This window comes from Dermacentor albipictus, chromosome 3 (genome assembly GCF_038994185.2).
Source record: "Dermacentor albipictus isolate Rhodes 1998 colony chromosome 3, USDA_Dalb.pri_finalv2, whole genome shotgun sequence".
Classification (NCBI taxonomy): domain Eukaryota; kingdom Metazoa; phylum Arthropoda; class Arachnida; order Ixodida; family Ixodidae; genus Dermacentor; species Dermacentor albipictus.
Window position 1 is genome coordinate 180725131 of NC_091823.1, and position 24294 is coordinate 180749424.

A 24294-nucleotide genomic window follows, 5' to 3' on the forward strand; every position below is an offset into this window, starting at 1 on the left:
ATTGTGACTTCGGATTGGCATCGTTCTTGGAGAGACAGGACACCTTGAAGATGCGCTTGGGAAGCACCGTTCTGTCTGTCGCAATGATTCATTTTCTACTAAAACAACACGTGAAAAGCTGTTTTGGTTTTATTATTACGCAAAAACATGTTTTGTTTAACTATGAGAACTTGTTATTGCGTGTACGATTATATGTTATGTAAAAAGTATCAGCGGGCCGCTAAAGTTGGAGGACAGACGATAAGATTCGCGATCGCTTTGAAACAGTTTGTCGTCTGTCCTTGCTTTTCTTCACTTGGTCATGCATTGTAGGTGAGTAAAGATGTAATATGCGTGAATGGAAACATTTTAGGAAGATTTTACTTTGAGAATGCGTTATCTGTGTAGCCATATCCACGTTTTAGACGAAGCTTCGTACAACACCAGCCAACACGAGCCTCGCAGACACATATACCGTCATTCCCATGACGGCGCGGTGCCCTCTTAAGAAACTCCCATGGACGGTGGCGCCAGATTTCCCTCTAGGTGTTATGGTGACACACTATGCTTGGACCTTTATCGACTCGGGCTTGAATAGTAGTCCTCCCAGAGGCTTTGTGCTTTTGTCTCCATGTGGCAGAATTCAGTTTTCTTATATGTTGAAATTACAAGCTGAGGTTGACATTTGTACAGCTTGTGTGAATTGCATATTTTCTTAGCCACTTTGAAAACTTGAGTCAGTTCAATGTACCGCTTGCCCCCAGCGGAAGGGCCAGAAGGACACAGTTGAGTGCTCACGTGATGTATCATTGTTGTGTGGGTACTCTTCCAGGAGAGTGGCCTGGCAGAGTACAGTGCAGCTTCCACCAGGGTGCATTGCTTGCTTGGCGTTTTCACTTATAAAATTGGGTTAACTTTGATAGAATTCTTTTGTAACTTTGATCATGCTTTGGTGTCCTTGCTTGCATCATTGAAAAGCTTTACTATATTTATTTTACAGTACTGCCAGCTGCTTTTTGGCAGCCAGAACAGGACATTTCCACAAGCAAAATAATGTTGAAAAATAATTAAAAACCAGCAGAACAAACAAAGTTACTTATTTTGCACATACACAACTGTTCAGAACAACCAGTAGGCGGAAAATAGTGCTGATCATAACATGAAAATTTGTGTATTCAATAAAATTAGTTAAAACGCTAAGAAAGACAAGATCACTAAGCAGTAATGTGAAAAATACAGCAATGATTACAACCAATACGAGGAGAACTGCATGCTTTGCTCGTCACATATGGCTGGCAACAGTCAAACTTGTATTCATTAAGGGCGTGCAAACATTGAAAATCTTGCTGTGCTAGAGGCAGTAATTATGAATAACTAAATTAAATGTGCAAATCTGAAGTGGAACATAATCTACATTTTATGCATTGTTCTTAATTGCAGCTGTAGGTGAGCAGGAATTTTGCTTAACTTGCATAAACAATGTTATGATTTCATATTAGACAATGGCATCATATATTTATTTGTTCCGCATGATTTAGCAGATGTAGATTAGAGTAGTGATGTGCAGCGATATATGTAAAGAAAGAAATAAGGCCCTGAATCAAAACTGTGCTTGACGCAAGTAGTCTCTGTTCAGCCTAACAACAAAGGGTGGTATGCAGGGGTACGCCTACTGTTTGCCAACCGTAAAGACATCCGGCTGTTGGAGCTCGATGCATCAGGCCGCCGTGCAAATGGCTCCCGGCTGGTGGTGGATGGTCTCGAGGACGCAGCGGCATTGGACTTTCTCTACGAAGGCAGTCTTCTCTTCTGGACAGACGTGGGACTGGAGGTGATACGGCGTCGGCCACTGGAAGGCTCCGGGGCCGACGTAACGGTGGCGTCCATGGGAGTGGTGTCTCCCGATGGGCTGGCCTGTGACTGGGTGGGTCGCAAGCTCTATTGGACCGACTCCGAGACGAACCGCCTCGAGGTGGCCGAGCTTGATGGCTCGCACCGCAAGGTGCTGCTCTGGCGTGACCTGGACCAGCCACGCGCCATTGCGCTCGTCCCAACAGATGGGTGAGCTAGCCATTTCGTCACAACTGCAAACCGAGTTGTGCGCTCTGCCTAGCATTAACTGTTCCATTCCTGTACTTTTTTTCTTCTAGCACTGACTTATTCTAAAGGCAAGTATTTCACCTAAATGGGATATTAAACAGCATCAACCAGAAAGTGCCACCTCTGTGCGAAATGTGAGGGCAAACAAGCCAGTCAAACAGCTTTGTATACCTTGCACTCCTGTTTACGTTCCTGTGCTACACATTAAAAAAAAAGTGTGCATACTTCATTTATAAGTGGGAGAGGGGCTTGCACAACCATTTAACTGACTATTCGAGCTCTGAGGGCATTGTCCAAATTTCTGAATATAATGGAGCAAGAAAAAAAAAAAAGGGATCCTCCTGAGACAAAGTATTTCACCGCAAGTGGCTACATGACATGCATGCAGCTGGGCTTGTTTGGTGACATGGTGATCACATGTCAAAGAGCAGGGACCCTGAAAGTAGTGCATATGTGCCGTCAATGCATTCCACCATTTCTGGTAAAGTTCGGGACACCACGGACCCGAGCACATGGCGGTACCCGGGTGCGTGGCCTTGCTGTGTCAGGGGAAATCAGTGTCGAGCTAATGCTGGGTTAATAAAGAGAAAATTAGACATCCACCCATTAGTAGCAGTTGTTACAAAGGAAACTCTTAATTTCTAATTTTCCCTTTATCAATTACCTCTCTCCACCTTGCAGGTTTCTGCGGAACTATATTGTCAAACTAATGCTGGGTGTTTGGAACTTTATGGCCTCTCGGCAAAGTGAACACTCCTCTTTGTCCTCAGCTTTGTGTTAGACAGTAACCCCGGATTGACCCATCCTTGGGAAGTTGGCAGTCGCGTTTTCCTGTCACCCCTCTCCAACCCTTTTCTTTCTCTCTCCGACTTTTACAGCTTCCCCGTGTTCTATTTGCTTCTCCTGACATCAAAATTTCCACGTGGCAAGGGTTAACTCCTTGCCATGTTTGTAACCACTCTTGATTATACATGTTGGGCTATACTGAACATAGTCCTGTTCCTTGTTGGGCTCTCCATGGTGGGTGGCTTGCATCTGTGCTGAACTGTGGCAGAACAGTCTCCTCGTCTTCCTCAGAAGAGAGGGCACCACTGATGATGTTTCCGGTTTTTTGGCAACCAAAAAGAACTGTCCCAGTACCATTTACAGTGCATTCCACTGATAATGATATTGTAGTTCAGAGAGAGAGAGAGAGAAATAACTTTTATTTACATAGCCGGCAGAGTGGTGGTGGGGCCAACCCCGCCTGGATGGCGGTTAGATGCCCTTGAGCTCTAGCGGCATCCTCGCCCTGCTGGACAGCCAAAAGTTGGTCTTCGGGGGCCGCGCTGAGCAACATGGTCTCCCACTGCTTCCGATCCTGAATCTTTTGGCCCTGTCGGGGCGCCCGAGGGCAGGCCCAGATAATGTGATGCAGGTCCGCCCTTTCTTCACAAAATTTACAATTGGCCGAATATTGGTCAGGGTAATAATGATTATAAATCACCGGATTTGGATATGTATTTGTTTGAAGGAGGCGCCATGCCACCGCCTGCTGCTTATTAAGTGATGGGTGTGCGGGAGGAAAACGCACCCTCCCCAATCTGTAATGATTAGTTATCTCCCTGTAGCCAACCATCCGGTCCCCTGTCAGCCCCAACCGTGGCGCCCCGGTGGCTCGGCTTGTGAGTCCTCGAGCCACGGTGTCGGCCGCCTCATTGCCGGGGAGGGAGGAGTGCGCAGGCGCCCAGATGATATGGACAACCTGCCACCGCGGAAATTTGCAAGGATACGTTGTGATTCCGGCGAAATGCGCCCCTTTGCGTAATTTAAAATGGCGGTTTTAGAATCACTGACTATTATGGTGGCCAGTGTGGAAGCCATTGCGAGAGCAATGGCCGATTCCTCAGCCACCTCGGCTCTGTTGGTTTTGATAGATCCGCTGACCTTACGCTCACCTTCCGAGTTCACTGCAACGATACACATGTTCTGATTTAGTCGTGTACTCTGCCGCGTCGACGTACACCATGTCCTGAGAGCATTGGAATCTCCTCTGTATAGCCCTTGCCCTTTCCTCCCGCCTTTCCCTGTGGTGTTCGGGATGCATGTTTTTGAGTAGCGGTGGGATAATAATGACACGTGTACTTATTTTTATCGGGCGACCACGTTTCGCCGCTTGACAACTGTAATCGCACAGCGAGGGACGCGCCTGAATGTATCCGATGTTTCTGGAAAGTTATCGATGCTTCTACCCGGCTGTCTGTTGTCGCCGAACCTTGTGTTATCTGATTTCATCGCGTAACGCGAATGGTGTAGAACTTTGTGGAAGGCACACGGGTCTGAACGATTAATCTGGAACATTCGACGACTGCTCTATAAAAGCCGACGCGCTTGAACCGCTGATCAGATTTTCGACGATCGCCGACTGTGTTCGCCGCTATCGTTGTGCTTTAAGTGTAGCCTGTTTTGTGGGCACAGGTTCGCCCAATAAAAGCTAGTTTTGCCTTTCACAGTACTGCTACTGTGTTCTCTCTTCACCGTCACTACCACGTGACATCTGGTGGAGGTGCTAGTGCGTTCATGTACCGAACGCCCCCGCAAAGCCGCGATCCAAGCCCGAAGCCCGAGGACCAAACTAACATCGCCGAAGACCAGCGTGCTAGCCGCAGACTGCAAGGACTGCCCCCAGAGCACGAACTTCTACCTGAGTCGACAAAGAAGATCGTGGTCAAAACAACTCCAATGGCTGCCCCAGCGTCCCCCGTTATCCTACAGCAACCTCGGGACCCACCAACTTTCCATGGAGCAGCAACTGAGGACCCGGAATACTGGCTGGAGACGTACGAGCGAATCGCGACTTTCAACAACTGGGACTCCGACGACAAGTTGCGGCACGTATACTTCGCCCTAGAAGACGCCGCCAGAACGTGGTTCGAGAACAGGGAGTCGACATTGACAACATGGGACCTGTTCCGTACCGGCTTCATGCGCACCTTTACAAGCATCGTGCGCAAGGAAAGGGCCGAAGCCATGCTGGACGCCCGAGTGCAACTACCGAACGAGAACGTTGCCATCTTCACGGAGGAAATGAAGCGTCTCTTCCGCCACGCCGACCCGGATATGCCCGAGGAGAAGAAAGTCCGCCTTCTCATGCGTGGTGTGAAGGAAGAACTTTTCGGCGCAATGGTACGAATCCCACCGAAGACCGTAGAAGAGTTCCTTCGCGAGGCAACCAGCATCGAGAAGACACTCGAGATGCGAAACCGGCAATTCGACCGCCGCACGAACGCGACAAACTACGCCGGACTTCAGTCACTGGCCACTGACGACCTGCGCGAGACTATCCGAGCTGTCGTGCGGGAGGAGCTACAAAAGCTGTTCCCATCATCACAGCCTCAGGTGGCTTCGATTGCCGATGTCGTGCGTGAGGAACTCCAACAACAACTTGGAGTAGCCCCTGAATCGCCGCAGCCCGAGCCGCAAGCAATGACCTACGCCGCCGTCGCACGCCGTCAAGGCACCCCTCCGCGACCGCGCCAGGGCCCTGTCACGCCACAGTTTCGTCGTCCGCCGCCGCCGCCGCCAGCACGACCACCCGTCGCCCAGCGCACCTACGCGAGGAAGACGGACATCTGGCGTGCTCCTGACCACCGCCTGCTCTGCTACCACTGCGGAGAAACGGGTCACGTCTACCGACGATGTCCGTACCGGGAGATGGGACTGTGAGGTTTCGCCGTCAACGCGCCGCGTCCACAGCTTGGCGAGCGCCCACGTGACATCGCCGATTACCTCGCCGCTACTCAGTGGAGCCCTCGACGGCCGTCTCGTTCGCCATCACCAGGCCGCTACCTGTCACCGCAGCGCTGACAATACACTGGCCCAGCCCGGGGCCGGTCAGCGAGCCCATATCCGGAAAACTAAAAGCAGCAACCGATGGAGGTGCGGTTGCTGTTCGTCGAACTGACGAAGATCCTCCGCCGCCGACGAAGACGACGACGAAACGATCTCGACGACATAACAACGACACGCTGCCGTCCCGACGAAGTCAGGAAGGCAAGACTACCCCGACGAACGACGACTCGACGACGCGACGTTCCAACTTCAGTTCAACACGATGCAGCCGTGATCCGACGCCACGACCTAACTGCAACGCCAGACAAAGAACCACCGACCTCGACGTGCTTCTCGACGGCCACGCAGTCACTGCCTTAGTCGACACAGGGGCTGATTACTCCGTCATGAGTGGACACATCGCCGCCCAGTTGAAGAAAGTTAAGACTACGTGGGAAGGCCCTCAAATTCGAACCGCTGGAGGACACCTCATCACGCCGTCTGGAGTCTGCACAGCAAGAATTACCATTCATGACCGGACTTACCCTGCCACCTTCGTTATCCTCCAACAGTGTTCTCGAGACGTCATTCTCGGTATGGACTTCCTGAACCAACACGGCGCAGTCATCGACCTGAAGTCGAAGTCAATAACGCTGTCGGAAGATAAAGCGATACCGCCAGAGAGCCCTCGTAGTCACCACGCCTTGAGTGTGCTCGAAGACCAAGTGAGCATCCCGCCCCGCTCCAGCATTGTTATTTCGGTCGGCACCGAAATACCCGCTGACGTAGAAGGTGTCATCGAAGGCGACCAACGTCTCCTGCTAGACCGTGAAATTTGCATCGCAAGAGGGATCGCTCGACTGCATGGAGGGAAAACTGATGTGTTGCTGACAAACTTCAGCCCGGAGTTCAAGCACATCAACAAGGGCACGACGATCGCGTACATCGAGGAAATTCTGGAAACCGGTAATGCGTTTGTCCTCTCGGATTCCGCCGCATCTACCCCGACGACCGTGGTTCCCGAACCAGACTACGACATTAATCCAAGTCTCCCAGTGATTAAGCAACAGCAGCTCAGAAGTCTGCTTCGACGATACAAAGACTGCTTTTCGACGTCATCGAGGATTCGACAAACCCCAGTCGCCAAACATCGCATAATAACCGAAGAGTGCGCTCGACCACTCCGCCAGAGCCCTTACCGAGTTTCGACGCGAGAACGCGAAGCTATAAGACACCAAGTCGACGAAATGCTGCGCGACGACATCACCCGGCCGTCGAAAAGCCCGTGGGCGTCTCCAGTTGTTTTAGTGAAGAAAAAGGACGGAACCCTACGTTTCTGCGTCGATTATCGTCGATTGAACAAAATCACGAAGAAAGACGTATACCCCCTCCCACGGATAGACGACGCATTGGATCGGCTCTGCAATGCTAAATACTTCTCATCGATGGACCTCAAGTCTGGCTACTGGCAAATAGAAGTCGACGAAAGGGATTGCGAAAAGACCGCCTTCATCACGCCAGACGGCCTCTACGAGTTCAAGGTTATGCCATTCGGGCTGTGTTCGGCGCCTGCAACGTTCCAGCGCGTCATGGACACAGTATTAGCAGGATTGAAGTGGCAGACCTGTCTCGTTTACTTGGATGACGTCGTCGTCTTCGCCGGAAATTTCGACGATCACCTTAGGCGGCTTGCCACAGTACTAGAGGCCATCGAGTCATCAGGGCTCACTCTGAAGCCAGAAAAATGCCGCTTCGCTTACGACGAGCTTCTGTTCCTAGGCCACGTCATTAGTAAATCCGGAGGACGCCCCGACCCGCAGAAAACAGCTGCCATCGCAAAGTTCCCGCAGCCCACCGACAAGAAGGCAGTGCGTAGATTCCTTGGCATGTGTGCCTACTACAGGCGCTTTGTCAAGGACTTTTCACGCGTCGCCGAGCCGTTGACACGTCTAACTAAATGTGATGTTGAGTTCAAGTGGGAAACGCCGCAGGCCGACGCATTTGAAGAACTCAAACGACGCATGCAGTCGCCGCCGGTACTTGCGCACTTCGACGAGTACGCCGATACAGAAATCCATACTGACGCCAGTAGCCTAGGCCTCGGTGCCGTTCTAGTCCAGAGGAAAAACGGAGTCGAACAGGTGATATCTTACGCTAGCCGGTCGCTGTCAAAAGCGGAAGGCAACTATTCTACGACCGAAAAGGAATGCCTCGCCATCGTTTGGGCTACAGCTAAATTTCGCCCTTATCTTTATGGCAGGCCATTCAAAGTCGTCAGTGACCATCACGCTTTGTGTTGGCTAGCGAGTATAAAGGATCCTTCAGGACGACTGGCGCGGTGGAGCCTCAGACTACAAGAATACGATATCACTGTAACCTACAAGTCCGGACGAAAACACTCCGATGCCGATTGCCTGTCGCGCGCCCCCATAGACCCGCCGCCGCAAGATGACAAAGATGACGATGCCTTCCTTGGCATGATAAGCGCGGAAGACTTCGCTGAACAGCAACGGGCAGACCCGGAGCTAAAAGGCCTGGTGGAATATTTGGAAGGGCACACCGACGTTGTCCCCAGGGCATTTAAGCGTGGACTATCTTCCTTCACGCTTCAAAACAGTCTCCTCGTGAAGAAGAACTTTTCACCAGTCCGCGCCAACTACCTTCTTGTTGTCCCGTCAGGACTTCGTCCAGAAGTATTGCACGCCCTACATGACGATCCGACCGCTGGACACCTCGGTTTTTCCCGGACACTCTCGAGGATACAACAAAAGTATTATTGGCCGCGCCTGACCGCCGACGTCGCCCATTATGTCAGAACATGCCGAGACTGTCAGCGACGTAAGACACCGCCGACAAGGCCAGCCGTATTACTACAGCCAATCGAGCCTCCTTGCCGACCATTCCAGCAGATCGGGATGGACTTGCTGGGACCCTTTCCGACGTCAACAACCGGAAATAAGTGGATCGTCGTGGCGACAGACTACCTCACCCGCTTCGCTGAAACTAAAGCACTGCCGAAAGGTAGCGCAGCCGAAGTGGCGAAATTTTTTGTCGAAAACATCCTGCTTCGACATGGCGCCCCAGAAGTCCTCATCACCGACAGAGGAACGGCCTTTACAGCGGAGCTCACCCAAGCCATTCTGAAATACAGTCAGACAAGGCACAGGAGGACCACGGCCTACCACCCGCAGACGAATGGTCTTACGGAGCGGCTGAATAAGACCCTCGCCGACATGCTAGCGATGTACGTCGACGTCGAACACAAGACCTGGGATGCCGTCCTGCCGTACGTGACATTTGCTTACAACACGGCGGTGCAAGAAACAACACAGATCACGCCGTTTACGCTGGTTTACGGCAGGAACCCGACGACGACGCTCGACGCCATGCTGCCCCACATCACTGACGAAGAGAATGTTGACGTCGCTAGCTACCTCCAGCGCGCCGAAGAAGCCCGACAGCTCGCCCGCCTACGGATCAAGAACCAACAGAGGACCGACAGCCGACACTACAACCTCCGACGACGCTTTGTTGAGTACCAGCCCGGCGACCGTGTTTGGGTTTGGACACCGATACGCCGACGAGGACTCAGTGAGAAACTACTCCGACGCTATTTCGGACCCTACAAGGTCATCCGACGTATTGGCGCTCTGGACTATGAGGTCATGCCAGACGGCATTTCGCATTCACAGCGGCGCCGCGCACGATCTGAAGTGGTCCATGTGGTGCGCCTTAAACCCTTTTACGGACGCTGATGAAATTCTTTATTTTTTGTTGTTGTTTTCTTTGCTACGGGTGTTTTTATTTCGCTTGTATGTAGCATCGGGTCGATGCTTTTTAAGAGGGGGGTATTGACACGTGTACTTATTTTTATCGGGCGACCACGTTTCGCCGCTTGACAACTGTAATCGCACAGCGAGGGACGCGCCTGAATGTATCCGATGTTTCTGGAAAGTTATCGATGCTTCTACCCGGCTGTCTGTTGTCGCCGAACCTTGTGTTATCTGATTTCATCGCGTAACGCGAATGGTGTAGAACTTTGTGGAAGGCACACGGGTCCGAACGATTAATCTGGAACATTCGACGACTGCTCTATAAAAGCCGACGCGCTTGAACTGCTGATCAGATTTTCGACGATCGCCGACTGTGTTCGCCGCTATCGTTGTGCTTTAAGTGTAGCCTGTTTTGTGAGCACAGGTTCGCCCAATAAAAGCTAGTTTTGCCTTTCACAGTACTGCTACTGTGTTCTCTCTTCACCGTCACTACCACGTGACAATAAGCTGCTTCCTTATGTCGTGGGGAATGTCTACTTTAGTGCCATACTGTGATGCGTATGTCACTCTAAGCTTCTTAAGTATGTGTCTGCCAGTAGGTGTTTGTGAGAGTCTTTCATATTGCGCTATCGCATAGAGTTTCCTACAAAATTACTAGAGGGAACTCTGGCGCTAGTGTCTACGTGAGCTACAATGGGAGCGGTTGTCCCAGCATGGGAATTATGGGAAGTACATGGATTTGCCAAAACTTCGTCCTTTTGGCTTCAAACGGCTGTGTGACTTTGTAAACTCGTCATTTTCAACAGTGTATTGCGTAATACACTGTTAATGAATAAACATCATTAAAATTGCCCAACGGCAGGATTCGAACACAGAAACTCTAGTACAGAAGCCTGATATCAAAACCATTAAGCCACGGATGCATGTATCGACAAGCGAATTAAACGCACTTATGAATTTATCGCGGGCATGCCAGTGCTTTGAGACGCTTGGCGCGTTTCGATTTGGGCACATAGACAAGCTCAACGTTGCAATTAATAGCAATTGTGCGCGTTCCCAGCGTCTTCTGCACTTCGAAGAATATAGATTGCGCTGAAATATATGACAATAAGATTTATTAGCGTAATATACAAAGCCACAAGAACGTTTGAATCCACAAGCACGAAGATCAGACAAATCCATGTACTTCCCATCATTCCCATGGTAGGACAACGACTGCAGCGCCAGAGTTCCCTCTAGTAATTTTTGTAGGAAACTCTATGCGCTATCGTATGGGCTTCTATGAGTTCTTCGAGCGTGTTGTGGACACCTAAGGCTAGGAGCCTGTCATTCGATGTGTTTATCGGCAAACCTATGGCTTGTTTGAGTGATCGTCTAATGATGCCTTCGATTTTTGTCTTTTCTGCTACTTGGAGATTTAGGTAAGGGGTTACATATACTATGCGGCTGATGACAAAAGCCTGGACTAGTCGTACCAGATTGTTCTCTTTCATCCCATAATGGCGATTAGCTATTCTCTTAATTAGTCTCATTGTTTGTTGTGCGCTGTTTTCTAGTATTCTGATTGTTTCTCCGTTGTGACCGTTCGCTGATACGTGGAGTCCGAGGACTCTAATGCTGTTGACAATGGGTATTTGGTTGCCATTTACAAAAAGCGTGATGTTTGGTTTATCCGTAGAACTCTTACGGCCCTTGCGTGTCGGTCAGTATAGAAGTAATTCTGATTTTTGCGGCGAGCATCTCAATCCTTTATCCACGACATATTTCTCAACCGTATGTATGGCTGTTTGGAGGATTTCCTCAATCTGCCCATCACTTCCACCTGTTACCCAAAGGGTGATATCATTGGCGTACAGGCTATGCTGTAATCCTTCTATATTTTCTAATTCTGCTGGCAGGCCAATCATAGCTACATTGAAAAGAAAGGGAGATAAGACTGATCCTTGTGGTGTGCCCCGGCTTCCGAGTTTTATCTCTTTGGATGTCACTTCACCGATTGTGATTTGCACAATACGGTCAGAGAGAAAGTCTTTAAGGTGGGGGTACTACGGCAGCCATCTTGCGAGTGGTTCATATTCCCCCACCAGGCGACGCCACTGAGTCATGACTGAAGGGATGCTCGTTGCCGATGCAGCACAGCGTTCGCTCGGAGCAGGACATGCCTGCGCCTGGAAGTTGCCCGAACGTTGTCGATGCTTCCATCCGTTGTTTGCAGTCACCGACGCTTATGAAATCTGATTGTATGAGCGACGCGAATTGTCTAGTACTTACTGGAAGACACGCGGGAAGCAGGGATTACTGTGGAACCTTCGATTACTCATGTATAAAAGCCGACGCGTTTCGCCGCTGATCAGATTTCGACGATCGCCGACTGTGTTTGCCGCTATCGTTGTGCTTAGAGTACAACTTGCTTTTGTGGGCACAGGATCGCCCAATAAAGTCCGTTTCGTCAGTCACAGTTTTGCGACTGTTTTCTTCACGGTCACTACTACGTGGAATACAACTGAACAATAATATGACAGAATCCTTCACACCATGAAGCTCACTGCAGGTTGCCTTTGCAGCGCCACTTGATTAGTGTCTATTTAGGAATCTCAGTAGCGCGAAGGAACACGACACAAAAGAAAAGCAGGATAGTCTGTCGACCTCAGTGTCTACGCGACAATTAGACATTTCCGGAAAGACGAATGCGTCCGTGTCGGGTTCTTTTTCTATTTTCCCTGTATTTGCGACCGTTTGCCTGGCCGTCCCGACGCACTTGCCACGTGTAGATGACGAGGCGTGGATTTTATTCGTGGTTGTGAGAAGAAAAGGCTGAGGGAAGTTTTGCTGGCCTGACAATCCGGATGGCTGACAGCTGAACGTCGGCCAGCAGGAGCATAGGGTAAAGAGTAGAGAGGAGGGAAAGTGATAACTCAGCGCACTCTCGCATTGCGTGGCCAGCGCTGTTTTGTTCCGCGCGACATGCAGGCCGTGGACAAAAGCGTGCACGTGGGCTTTCGTCTGCCGAGAGGATGCTGTTCTCGTACACGTCGAAAATTTGAAGGTATCTCGTCAAAAAGGCGCATTCTTGTAGAGCAAATTTCGCTATTACTGCGTTCTTCGATTTTTTTATTTGAAGGCTTTGCTAAAGCAGGCATTTGTCTTCTTTATTGATATGTGATGTATGTAATGTTTTCACTCTATTACATTCCTAGCTTACTTCAAGGTCATAAAAACTCGCTACAATAGATTGAGGTACAGAAAAGCGAAGATAACGGAAGCACGTAACGATGTTATTTATCACACTTTCTCGACACGTATGGTATTGTGCAAAACAACACATGAACGAGACACTCTAGCTAATAAGGCTGTATATCGGATCCAGTCATTATTTACATGTTTCGAGAGGGGGGGGGGGAGGTATGAGCTAGCGAGAAGAAACACAAATAGACGGGGCATTCGCAATAAAGCTGGACACGAGGCTCCCTTTTCATATTTCTCGTCCGTTGATTTCGGGACCCTCGTCTGCATATTGTGTGTACCAAACTGATGTTTTATTATGTATTCATCATTATCAACATATGAGCTGCTCCTTTTTGTGCGCTTCGTCACATGTTCTCTCCTTGACGTTACTTATGACAATGCAATATGCAAAACTTTTTGCAATAAATTCGAGCTCGACTTTTAGTGAAGTGTTAGAATAGTATATTGAATGGCGAAATTGCACATCAGGTTTGAATAGCCTGCCAAAAGATGTCGTAATCGATAAATACGATCTCCGCGGCGTTCGTTTTTCGGAATGGTCGACTGTTGGTGAGTTTTCCTTAGAAGGTAGGGCGTTTTAGGGCCGCCAACTCCCATATATTTGCAAATCGTCTGTTAGGTTCGTTTGTAGTCACAAATCAAATCGTAGGGCGTGTGCGATCCTCACTTCAGCAGTGCATACTCAGGTCGATTTTATACCGAAACACTACCAGGGTGCACATGCGCAAATGACAAAAAAGAACGTATCGATTAGAAACGTGCGTCAAAATAGGCAGGGCCCCATTATCTAAAACATGACACCTATAAGACAGAGTGGAACCTTTGACAGTATCTTTAAAATTTTCTTTCTCTCTCTTCGGGAACTACACCTTGAGGTCAGCTATTACAGTTTATGTATCCAAACGAAGGACAAAGGAAAGAGCGTACGTACAACAAAAAAACCCATGGTACACAGCACACTTTCATCACGTACAGTAATATAATATAAGGCTAGGTCGCTTAGCGGTGTTCTTGCCCAATTTCAGATAAGCAGGCATGAAACAAGCCATCGGCGCCACAGTCTTGTTGTGAAATATGCGCGCATCATGTTCTACTAACATGTGCTTCCTTTGTCATGTCAACCAGGGTTCACGATGCTTCAAACAAGGGTAATTTTGCAGATCGCCGCCATCAAAATGCGGCCGGTACGGCCTGGTGTAGAACCAGTGACCTTGACTTCAGCAGCTGACACGTGCGTCACACGGGTCGGTAATATTTTTCTAAAAAAAATATGCTGAAGAAATTCTGTTGGACACATGTTCAAGTATCATCGCACTGAGCGCGTCTCTGGCTTGGATACGCCAGTTTGTGCTGCTGAAAGGTGGCAGCCGTACCATTGCTAATTTCTGAAACCTCTCATGAAAAGCATTCCCGCGCTGGTCATAATTCATCCGTGTCGAGAACCATTTTGTCGAGGCTGTCGGCCCTTTCACCATAATCGCGCGAGCCGTGACCGAGGGGTGTCGCGGAGTGAACGGCCGATCACAACATCCCGTCCACCGGCTCGAAAGGGGGCAGCTCATCGGTGCCCATTGAAGAGGCCTTGGCCGCTCAGCAGACGGAGCTCCGGCTCGAAGTCCCAGGCTCGCCAGGAGGACCGAAAGGTCGATCACAACAATGCGTTTTCCTTTATTCTGTGCTAGTCTTATCCACCGCTCACGTCCGGCTGATCCCGTTGATAACGTGAGCGGACCGCATACTGAGGTCGATTTTATACTGATACACTGCCAGGGCGCACGTGTGCCAATGACAAAAAAAAAGAGCCTATCCATTAGAAACGTGCGTCAAAATAGGGAGGACCCATTATCTAAAACACGACACGTAGGAAAGACAGAGTGGAACCTTTGACAGCATTTTTTTTCTTTTCTATTCTTCAAAAGACTAGTCACTACACAGAGCGTTACAAGTCGTCTGTTCACGAACACTGATAAAAGCAATAAAAACAGCGCTAAGCAACAGGACGAGTGAAGGGACACAGACAACAGCGCTGACTAACAACCAAAGTGCCAAAGTGCCTCGGAACCCCCATCTGCCTATTGTGAGTGTGCTTGCAAGCCGCGAGACAACGCCGGTGGCAAGTCACCCTTTCTACGGAAGAGCCCTTGGAGCAACCCCCCCCCCCCCCCCCCCCCCGCCGTATATGACTGAACTCGCATGGGCGTCTACCATTGTAGGAAAAAGGCGACACCTGAGCGGGCTCGACGATTCGCCGAAAAGGACGTGACCTCGAGGCACCGAAGGGGAGACAGGGAGCCGAGAGAAGCATTCCTTCATTCAACTCTTTCGGGCTTCTTGCCATGGGCCGCAGTGTCCGATCTACTGTCGGCTTACTTCATGTGTTTACTGTAAATCATGTAAATAAATCTCCAGTTTTCATCTCAAATTCCTCCTCGACGTCGGCCAACTCCCGCACTCAACGGCAAGATCCAATAACTGGGGGAGAGCGGTGTAAGATTGTCTTCCAGATCCAACACCGCTGACCAAGCACGAAAAGCACGAAAATGCATTATCATCCGAAAGGCTTCGCTACAAAATACTGGCCCAGACTAAAGGGCGACAACAGGTGGTGTGGATGAGGTGTAATTCGCTCTCTACAGTCTCGTCTTACTGCGCGTTGAGTACTACAACATGCGTGCTTTTCTGTAGTTCATACAATCAGATTATATAAGCGCCGGTGACAACAGACAACGGATAAAGCATCGATAACGTTCGAGAAAATTCCGATACATGCAGGCGCGTCCTGCGTTCAGTGAAAAGCGGTCACAGGTGTACACATGTCAATACAACTCCATTCCAATGCGTTGTGTCAGCCAACGAAAAAAGAGACGGGAAAGATTCCTTTATTGTGTTACCGTAATCGCACCACCTACAAAGTCGACAACTGAACAGAAGTTTCACGGGGGAATTTTAGCGCACCATAGGCGAGGCCTCCTCCCTTCTTCGGCCACGCAAGCGGCTCTTATGCTTGGCTGGCACGTGCTTTCACCATGGTTGCTATGCACGTACTAGCCCAACAAAAGCAGGAAACAACAGCATGTCTTGGGGCCTTGGCCATGCCTCTGGAAGTGGTTCTTCTATTCAGGACGATTGACAGGCATTGTGGGGGAGCCCACTGCCGGAATCTTATAACGGTTCCCAATGCGAACCGGTTCGCCTTACCACTTACGTCACTAAATAGGCCACTTTCAAAGCCTGAGGTGGAAGACATGGAGTACACGACCAATAAACCAGAGGGTGCCGCCTCTGAAGTGTACGTCATCATATGACGAGGTAAGAATTGCGTAATGTTTCTTCTTGCTCAATAAATATGGACTATTATTTAAATATTGCCCTGAAAGTTTTCAATTGTCGTCGCATGTTGACATATTCTTTTATTGAGCATTAGGCAATATAAAATTGCCGTTTCTTAAACTGTTCGTCGCCAAGTAATAATCCACGCGTTAAAAATTGTTTACAGTCGAATCAAAGGATCATCACCAACAGTTGAAGCCCCATCACCAACAGTTGTGCGAAAATTTTGAAAGTTGGTTCTTTATTGTATGATATCGTCGCACAGGGACATTTTCTTCGGGTTGTACGTCTCGCACCGGCAAAGGGCGATGGCTGCTCGTCTCCTTCAGTTCGTCGCACAGCCATCGGATGGTTCCCTTTGACAGACGATAATGACGACGAAACTGCTCATCGGTCATCTCTGATAACGCGTCTAGCACCTCCAGTCGTTGGCGGGTCGGGGAGAGCAACCCGAGGCAAAGAATGAGTACCGCCACCATGTTTTCATGTGTGTGAAGTCGTACCTTAGAGACGATCAACGCGCGCGAGCGTGCACCACCCGCGAGTCTCCCAGGCGGCGCGGCCATGGTCGCAAGCAGACAGCCAAGCCACAGCAACGGAACCCAAAGCGGACTACCTCTTCGCCGGTTCCACTCAAGACCGACTATGGGTTCGCTTTGAAAATTCTTGACTTGTGCGTGACGTGTTCAAAATTTGCAGTACCGCCCGCTCTCTGATGGCCGCTGACGCACCCACTATTCTGACGAATCACGTGAGGGCAAGGGAACCGGCTCTCTTTCGGCACCGTTATAAGATTCCGCCCCGTGTTCCGCCCCAAGAATCGTTCGGCAGAAAAGTCTAAAACGTTCTTTCCTGAAGTAAAATGTTTTGGCCCGCCACATTCGGAGAAACTGTGAACTTCCAGGCTCAGCACTTTTGTGGCTGTCGTGTAGATGGCGCTAGATGAAAATTTTGCATGCAAGTGCGAAAATAGTATAAATTTCTTGCTTTCTTTGCAGTTTGTCGCTGTGATTACAGCATATTACAATAAAAATGACCATAACTGCTAATTTTTAATATACGAGCCCTTAGATTATGGTACGGTTTGAACGTTGCGTCGACTTTATCGATGTTACCAGTGGCAAAAAAAATAGTAAAATTCACGCGTCCCGTACAGCGTTTCTTTTTGCTTCATTGGAAAAGCACGCATTGAGATTTTAAATTAAGGCTTCTAATTGTCTCATCCAAAACCGCAACTTCGTAGCTTTAGTACCTTTCCGCAAAAATGGGCAAAAGTAGGACCAGAATTCTAAATATTGCCTAATTTCTGTCGCATTATTAGGAAATCTAATAAAGGTACATGAATGAAATTTTGTGTCCTAAATGGAAATTCCTTGAACTCTAACTTATCCAAAATTTAGCTTCCTTAAACATGTACTAGCCGGACTGTTTAGATTAGAAGTTGCGATATTTGGCAATTTTCAAAAGCAAATTATTCAAAAAGTAAAAATACAACATTATTTTGCTGCGTCTAGGAACAAGATAAATATGTCGTAAAGCTACAGAGCAAGCCGCAATGCCGTAAATGCGGTAGTTTCTTCTAAATATGGTCACAACTTAGACACTGTTCGCAAAAACCATGTTTTTCGTGCTTGTTCTTGAACATTTATTTCTAAATCACATTAATCAATTTTTTTATATTACATATAGTTGGAATCTACAAGAAATAATCTTTGTTGTGGTATATACGACAACTTTATATCCTAAGTAGAAGAGCCGCCACGGTTGCTCCAAAAGTAGTGAAAACGCGGGGCTCGTGCCGCTAGAGTGGGACCGCCACCTTAACATAGGCGTGGGTTCGTTGCCCCACTCCTAGGCCTTGTAAGTTTTCTAAAATAGCCCTGTGGGTGATATCAAAGGCCTTCGTAAGATCAAGACCAAGGATAGCTTTTGTATCTAGTGTTTGAGGTCTCGCGTCTATTATTTGGTGTTTGATTTGCAACATAATGTCTTGTGTAGACAGTTTTGGTCTAAACCCAATCATAGTGTGCGGGAAAAGGCCGTTATCTTCCATGTAATTAGTTAGACGTGTGAGGATGACGTGCTCCATGAGCTTGCCAGCACACGACGTTAACGATAAAGGCCTGAGATTCTCAAGTTGAAGTTTCTTTCCTGGCTTTGGAATCATTATAACTTGGGCGGTTTTCCATTGATGTGAAATATTACCCTGTTCCCAGCAGTTGTTAATATACTTGGTGAGGGCCAAGATAGATTCATCATCGAGATTTCTCAGGATCTTGTTGGTGATTCCATCCGGGCCTGGCGTGGACTTTGTGTTGAGCCTGATGAGTTCCGCTCGAACTTCAGCCTCGGTTATGGGGCTGTTAAGATACGGGTTTTCTTTACCAGTATACGGATGTTGTTGTTCTTTGGTTGTACAGTGAAAGCTCGTTAATTCGAACTTCAGTAATTCGAATTTATGGATAATTTGAACTGTACGACTTGGTCCGGCCAAGCTCCACAGAAGTCTATGTATAAAAAAGTCCGTAAATTCGAACGCGAGAAGGTTCCCTCACGGATCATTCGAACTACGCTCGCCTGGCACACGGCCAGAGAAACGCGCCTACTGCCTACACACAAGGCTGTATTGCCTCCGAAACGGAGAGAACGGCAAGAGAAGGCAAAATCGGAAAAAAATCTAACCGACGTGGGGTCAGCCAGAAGGCAGCGGCGGCTGCCGCCTCTCCATTCTATGTAACCTCCGAGACTTCTTGCCCGTTGCGAATCTCGGAGGCTTTGCAAATCTTGTACAGGTGCTAATGTTGTGCGGAGATGGCACGGCAAGCGCCAAAACAAAGCGAATCAAGTACGTCGCAGCTGCGCTTGCAATCAAGAAACAACGAATCAGGGCCTTCGCCACCTTCACATGTTCAGCGTCTTTGTCTCGGCAGTCTTCATCGGTTGTGCACCTCTGTTTTCAGCTTAGGAAGTATCTGCCGGCGTGATTCATTGTGATGGTGTTAAGCCTCCGCTAACGTTCGTTTCGGTGGACCTCGGTGGTGTGGCATAGTCGCACCCAGAGCTTCAACTTGAAGATGGCGTGTGCCCGCGGCACAGGTCATCACTTTCTGGCACGCCAAATTTCTGACATGCCCTACTGCTTCCAAATCGCAGTGTACTGTTGCTCTCCTTCACTTTCGTTAGTTCGAACTTTCGTTAATTCGAACTGAAGTGGCTTCCCCTTGCGGTTCGAATTAACGAGCTTTTACTGTATTTCCTACATATAGCCTTTGTAGTTCCTGTAAAAGTTCTTTTTCCATGCCTTTGTATCTATGAATTATTTTGTGCAGGCAGTGTCGTTGTGTGGACTTGCTGTTTTTCGGGTCTAAAAGATAGCGCAGAAGAGTCCAGGTTTTAGGTAGCCTTATCTGTCTCTCCATGGCGTTGCACGTGGCCTCCCAATTTTGACGGCTTAATCTATTCGCATAGTCCTCTATTTCCTTATTGAGCATGGCGATTTTCCTTCTTAGGTTTCTATTAAGTTTTTGCTCTTTCCAGCATTTCTGCATGCTGCTTTTTGCTTCCCACATATGTAGGAGTTTGCTGTCCGCCTCCTCTATCCGCGCTTTTTCCGGAATAGTCTTAGTGGCTCGTATCACAATTTGGTGAAGTTTTTTAGCCCAAATCTCGATGTCATGTATGACTTCATCAGCTTCCTCCTCCCGGATTTTGCGGAAGGAGTCCCATTCCACAATCATTTTCCTGCCTTTCTTTCTTGATAGGCCTGTGTGTACAGTTGTTGCTACAATGAAGTGATCACTACCCAGATTTTATTGTGTGTTTATCCATTGTGTTTATCCATTTTGCATCAGGTGTGTTCTTTGTAAAAGTTACGTCTGGTGTGGTGTCATTGCTCACACTGTTACCCATTCTAGTGGGCGCCTGTGGATCCGTTACGAGAGTGAGACCCTCCTGCTGAGCGTCTAACCATAGATTACGACCCTTGACGTTCTCCAAACGGTATCCCCAAACCACGTGGGGTGCATTAAAGTCCCCTACAATTACCATTGCATGTCTTTCTGCTAAATTTAAGGATTTACGAAAAAGCGGGCCGAATCTCATCTTGTGTCGAGGGCTACTGTATACATTTAAGATGAAAAGGCTTCCTTCTCCCTTGCGCGTGGGAATGATTTCAATCAGGACGTGGTCTGCACCGGTCATGCCAGTGTTGTGTTCTATGACCATAAGGTTTCTATGTACGAGAGTTGTAACGGACGCCTTCTTGTCGGAAGCATCGTATGCTTTGTAACCGGATAATTTAGCCAGTCCCCCTGTTCCTTGCAGGGCGATGACATCTGGGGCCTCCTTGCTACTTATGAACTACTGTAGGTGTGCCCATTTCCGGCGATACCCGCGACAGTTCCATTGCCATATTATGTATTTATTACGCGGAGCCATGTTTAACTGTTTGATTCTCCCCGGTGACTTTACTGGTTTCTGTCACTATGGGTCGATGATATGGTTTGGTGGTCGCTTTTACCGGTCCCACTCCCGCAGGCCTCAAGTCTTTTTGCGCGTTTTCAACAACTGTAAATCGGGTTTCAATGCCTTCTATTCTTTGTATAATTTCCACGAACTGTACCTGTAACCCAGTGAATTGTTGTTGTAGCGTCTTAGTTAACTCCACAAACATTCCCTCTACTTGCTTTTCCAACTGTGTTGAGACGCTGCTTTGCGCACTCTGGCGCATCTTGAGCTTTTCTTTTGTGGGGCGGCGTCCCTGTCATTTGCGCGAGAGCGGGCGTTGACTCGCGGCTAGGCGTCTGTGCCGTACTGGCGGTAGGCGTGTGACTTGGCTCGCGTGTCCTATTCTGCTGAAGCCTAGCGTTTTCTTGCTTTAATTGTTGAATTTCCTCCCTTTGCTTAGCATTTTCAGGAGTAATTTGGGCTAGTAATTTTCTAATTTGGATCAATTCCTGCTCCAGGGCGGACCCTTCTTTTTTAGGTGTTAAATTAGATGGAGAAGCAGTGCCGGAGACCGTGTCTGCCCAGCTCACCTGCGTTTTGTTGCCGTCGTCTCCGCCAGAGCCCTCCGGGGTTCCGTGATGTGGGGATCCTCTCGATCTCGATTCAGACCTGGGTCAGGACCTGGACCGGGACCGCCTGCCACCGCCTCCACCGCCTCCAGTCTTGGGAAGGAGCTAGAGCGGCTCCTGTCCTGGCGTCTGCTGCCGTGGCTGTTGGTCCATGTCGATTCCTTGTGCGATTCGGTGCTGCCCGACCGCTCCCTGGACCGACTTGGGCGATTGTCCACCATAGCTTTCTGCGGTTGATGTTCATTCCATTGTTGTTGTTGTTGTTTCCACTGCCACTTTCTGAGAAGATATGGGGTCTTGAATCTTTCATGGCACTTTTTGTCTCCTGTGAGGTGTCCCTTCCCACACATGAAGCATCTTGGCTCGCACTGATGATCTTCGGGTGGATTGAGAGTTCCGCACCCGCGACATTTCTTGCTGTTCGGTGTCGGGCAGACATCTGCTCGGTGGCCGAGGTGGCCACAGGTGGTACATGTTTCGTGCTGCTTACGATATAATAGGCATCGGTATTCAGCTTCGCGGTAGTACACGTAGTGTGGTACGTATGTACCTTCAAACACTATCACCACCGAATCGGTGCGTCCCATTCGTCTTGCGTGTAGTATTGTTGGGTTTCTGCAGTTCACCAGGCTTTTTTCAACGTCTTCAGGCGTGTCGTAGTCCAGTATACCGTGTATGACTCCCTTGGAGGTGTTCTCCGGCGCAGTAATGTAAGCGGCCGTACTGTAGGTGTTCGATCCAAGTTGGATTTCTCGTATCTGGCTGTAGCGTTTCGCATTCTCCAGTTTCGGTGTGCTCATGATCATGGTGTTTTGTCTTGGATTGATTCGTAGCGTATCTTCTCCGGCATTTTCTAGTGTCAATGGGGCTGCCAGCAGAACGCCATCCTTTATGTACGCAATGCGTTGTTGCGCCATGTCGAGCCCGCCTCTCGGGTGGATCACGACCTTGTAGTCATCCTCCGGTAGCTGCGGTTGCCTCGGGGCCATTGGTCGTTGTAGAATTCGTGCGTTCGTGGTTTTTCACGCTGTTGATACCGGCGAGTCTCCGATGTTCTTGGATTGTTCATCGAGGTCTGCGCGTCTCTTGGCGTTACTACGGCGTTCGTGAGCCGCAATCCAGCCCTGGTCGTCATATTCTTCCGGGAAATTGTCTCCCCCTCCACCTCTACGACGTCCATCCTCGCGTCTTGTGGCGAAGCGGGGGCCCGCCCGCACCCGAGTCAGGCGTCGTTCCTGCCGAAGTGGTGGGAACAGTGGCGTCGTAGACCCAGCTAGTTAGGGTTAGCCAGGCCGCCGGTGTGGCAGTGTATTAAAACTGCTTTCGTGGCTCAAAAAATCGCCCACCTGGTATAATTCGTAGACCGTCGACCTTCCGGTGTTAGGTGTGGTAGTCCTAGACTCGAGAACTGCCTTTTTCCGCCACAATCATGGAAAGTTTTTGGAGCCCATGTGTATCCCGTTTTGTCGCCTCAGCTCCCTAGCGGTGAACCCTCTTGTAGTTCAGAGACAACTATTTATTGTGGGGTAACCTGTGCCCGGCAAGTAAATAAAAAGATGACTGCAGCATTCCAGATAGGAGATCAAGAATGCCTCCTTTTTTTTTCTCTCGAGCGGTGCTTCACCTCTTCTTCTAGTATTCCCCGACAATGGTCATATATGCTGTGAGTGCATGCAACGAGTGCACATACCACTGTTGTTAGGAATGGCCGTACGGGGTGGCAACGTGCCAGCTTTCAGCCCGCTGCACGTGTTCCAATCTAACCAGACGAGGCGCACTTCAGAGAACTGCAGATGACCGGCAGCCACGTGGTGCGCGGCCAGCTCAGGAATGTGGTACTCGGCCGCGCCACCCGGGACAAAGCAGAGTTCTACGAAGCCCTCTGACGTCGGCTCCGGACCTTTGCACCTGTGTGTGTGTGCGACACGAGTATGTGAGCCCGCATCCTCCAAAAGGGCGGGTCATCTTCGGTGACGTCGAACGGTGACTGGACGAATGTTTCCGTTCGCTTGGAATCAAGAGGATATAAGCAGTGATTGCCGGCTGCTAGAGTGTGCTCGTCGTCGGGAGCTGAGTGCTCGTTGTCATGCTAAAATGTACTAGTGAGCTGTGTGCTCGTAAGCTGTTTGCTGTATGTTAGTCTCACTCTAAGTCCCGACGAAGAGTCAAGTTCGTCCTACAAGCACGACCGCTCAAATCCCTACACACTGTGCATACCTGCCAACTCTTCCGAATTTTCTGTGAAATGTATGAATTTCGAGTAGTCTTACGATTTTGCGAATCTTGCTTGAAATTTGCAAAAGAACAACGTGAAAATGTAGTAAAACTACACCCTGGTGCCTTGCGCCACCACGATAGGGCAATAGGTATGTGTGGTATCATCATCAGCAGCTGCAAGGTTGTAGTGACTTCTGTCGTCTACTAGGTGGGTCACGAATCCATATCCAAAGCTCGATAGTGCCAATAGTGCCTGTAGATCCTCCGCAAACCTGTTGCCATGCTGTTGCCCTTGTTCGCACGGGCTCGCAGGTTTGGACTTGAGTCAGCTTCAGTCACTGCAGTGTTGGTCTCTCCTTTTGTGTGACTAGCTCCCGCATTAGATGCAGTGCAACTCCGGCCTGTAGCGGCTTCACGGTGCAGTGTCGGGCTCGAAGCCCCGACAGTACTTCCAAGTGGTATTGAAATCGTATATGGCAGAATTTCTGTGCTTCGTACCGTCAATGAAAGGGGAGTTCAGATTCTGCACCAGATATGCCTGTGATGTGAACATCTCGCATGGCGGCAAGTCTGACAACAAGGTCCACATCGCGTTAAAAAGCATCGGGGATACCGTATATACATGATTGTAAGTTGACTCGAATGTTAGTCGGCTCCCCATATTGCGTGACAGGAAAAAAAGAAAAAGGGGAGCATACCCGAGGGCGTATTCGATAACGAAAGTTTATTAGTAGCTGACATGGTCACTGGACTACTCGTCTTCA

At 49.2% G+C, this 24294-nt stretch overlaps 1 protein-coding gene across 1 annotated transcript in view; it reads left to right on the top strand.

Moving 5' to 3' along the window:
- arr (low-density lipoprotein receptor-related protein 6) overlaps positions 1 to 24294 on the top strand; it is a 319317-nt gene that overhangs the window by 1604 nt on the left and 293419 nt on the right. The window contains exon 2 of the mRNA XM_065450135.1: positions 1641 to 2040. Coding sequence (XP_065306207.1) covers positions 1641 to 2040 — 400 coding nt within the window. The remainder of the gene's footprint in view (positions 1 to 1640; positions 2041 to 24294) is intronic.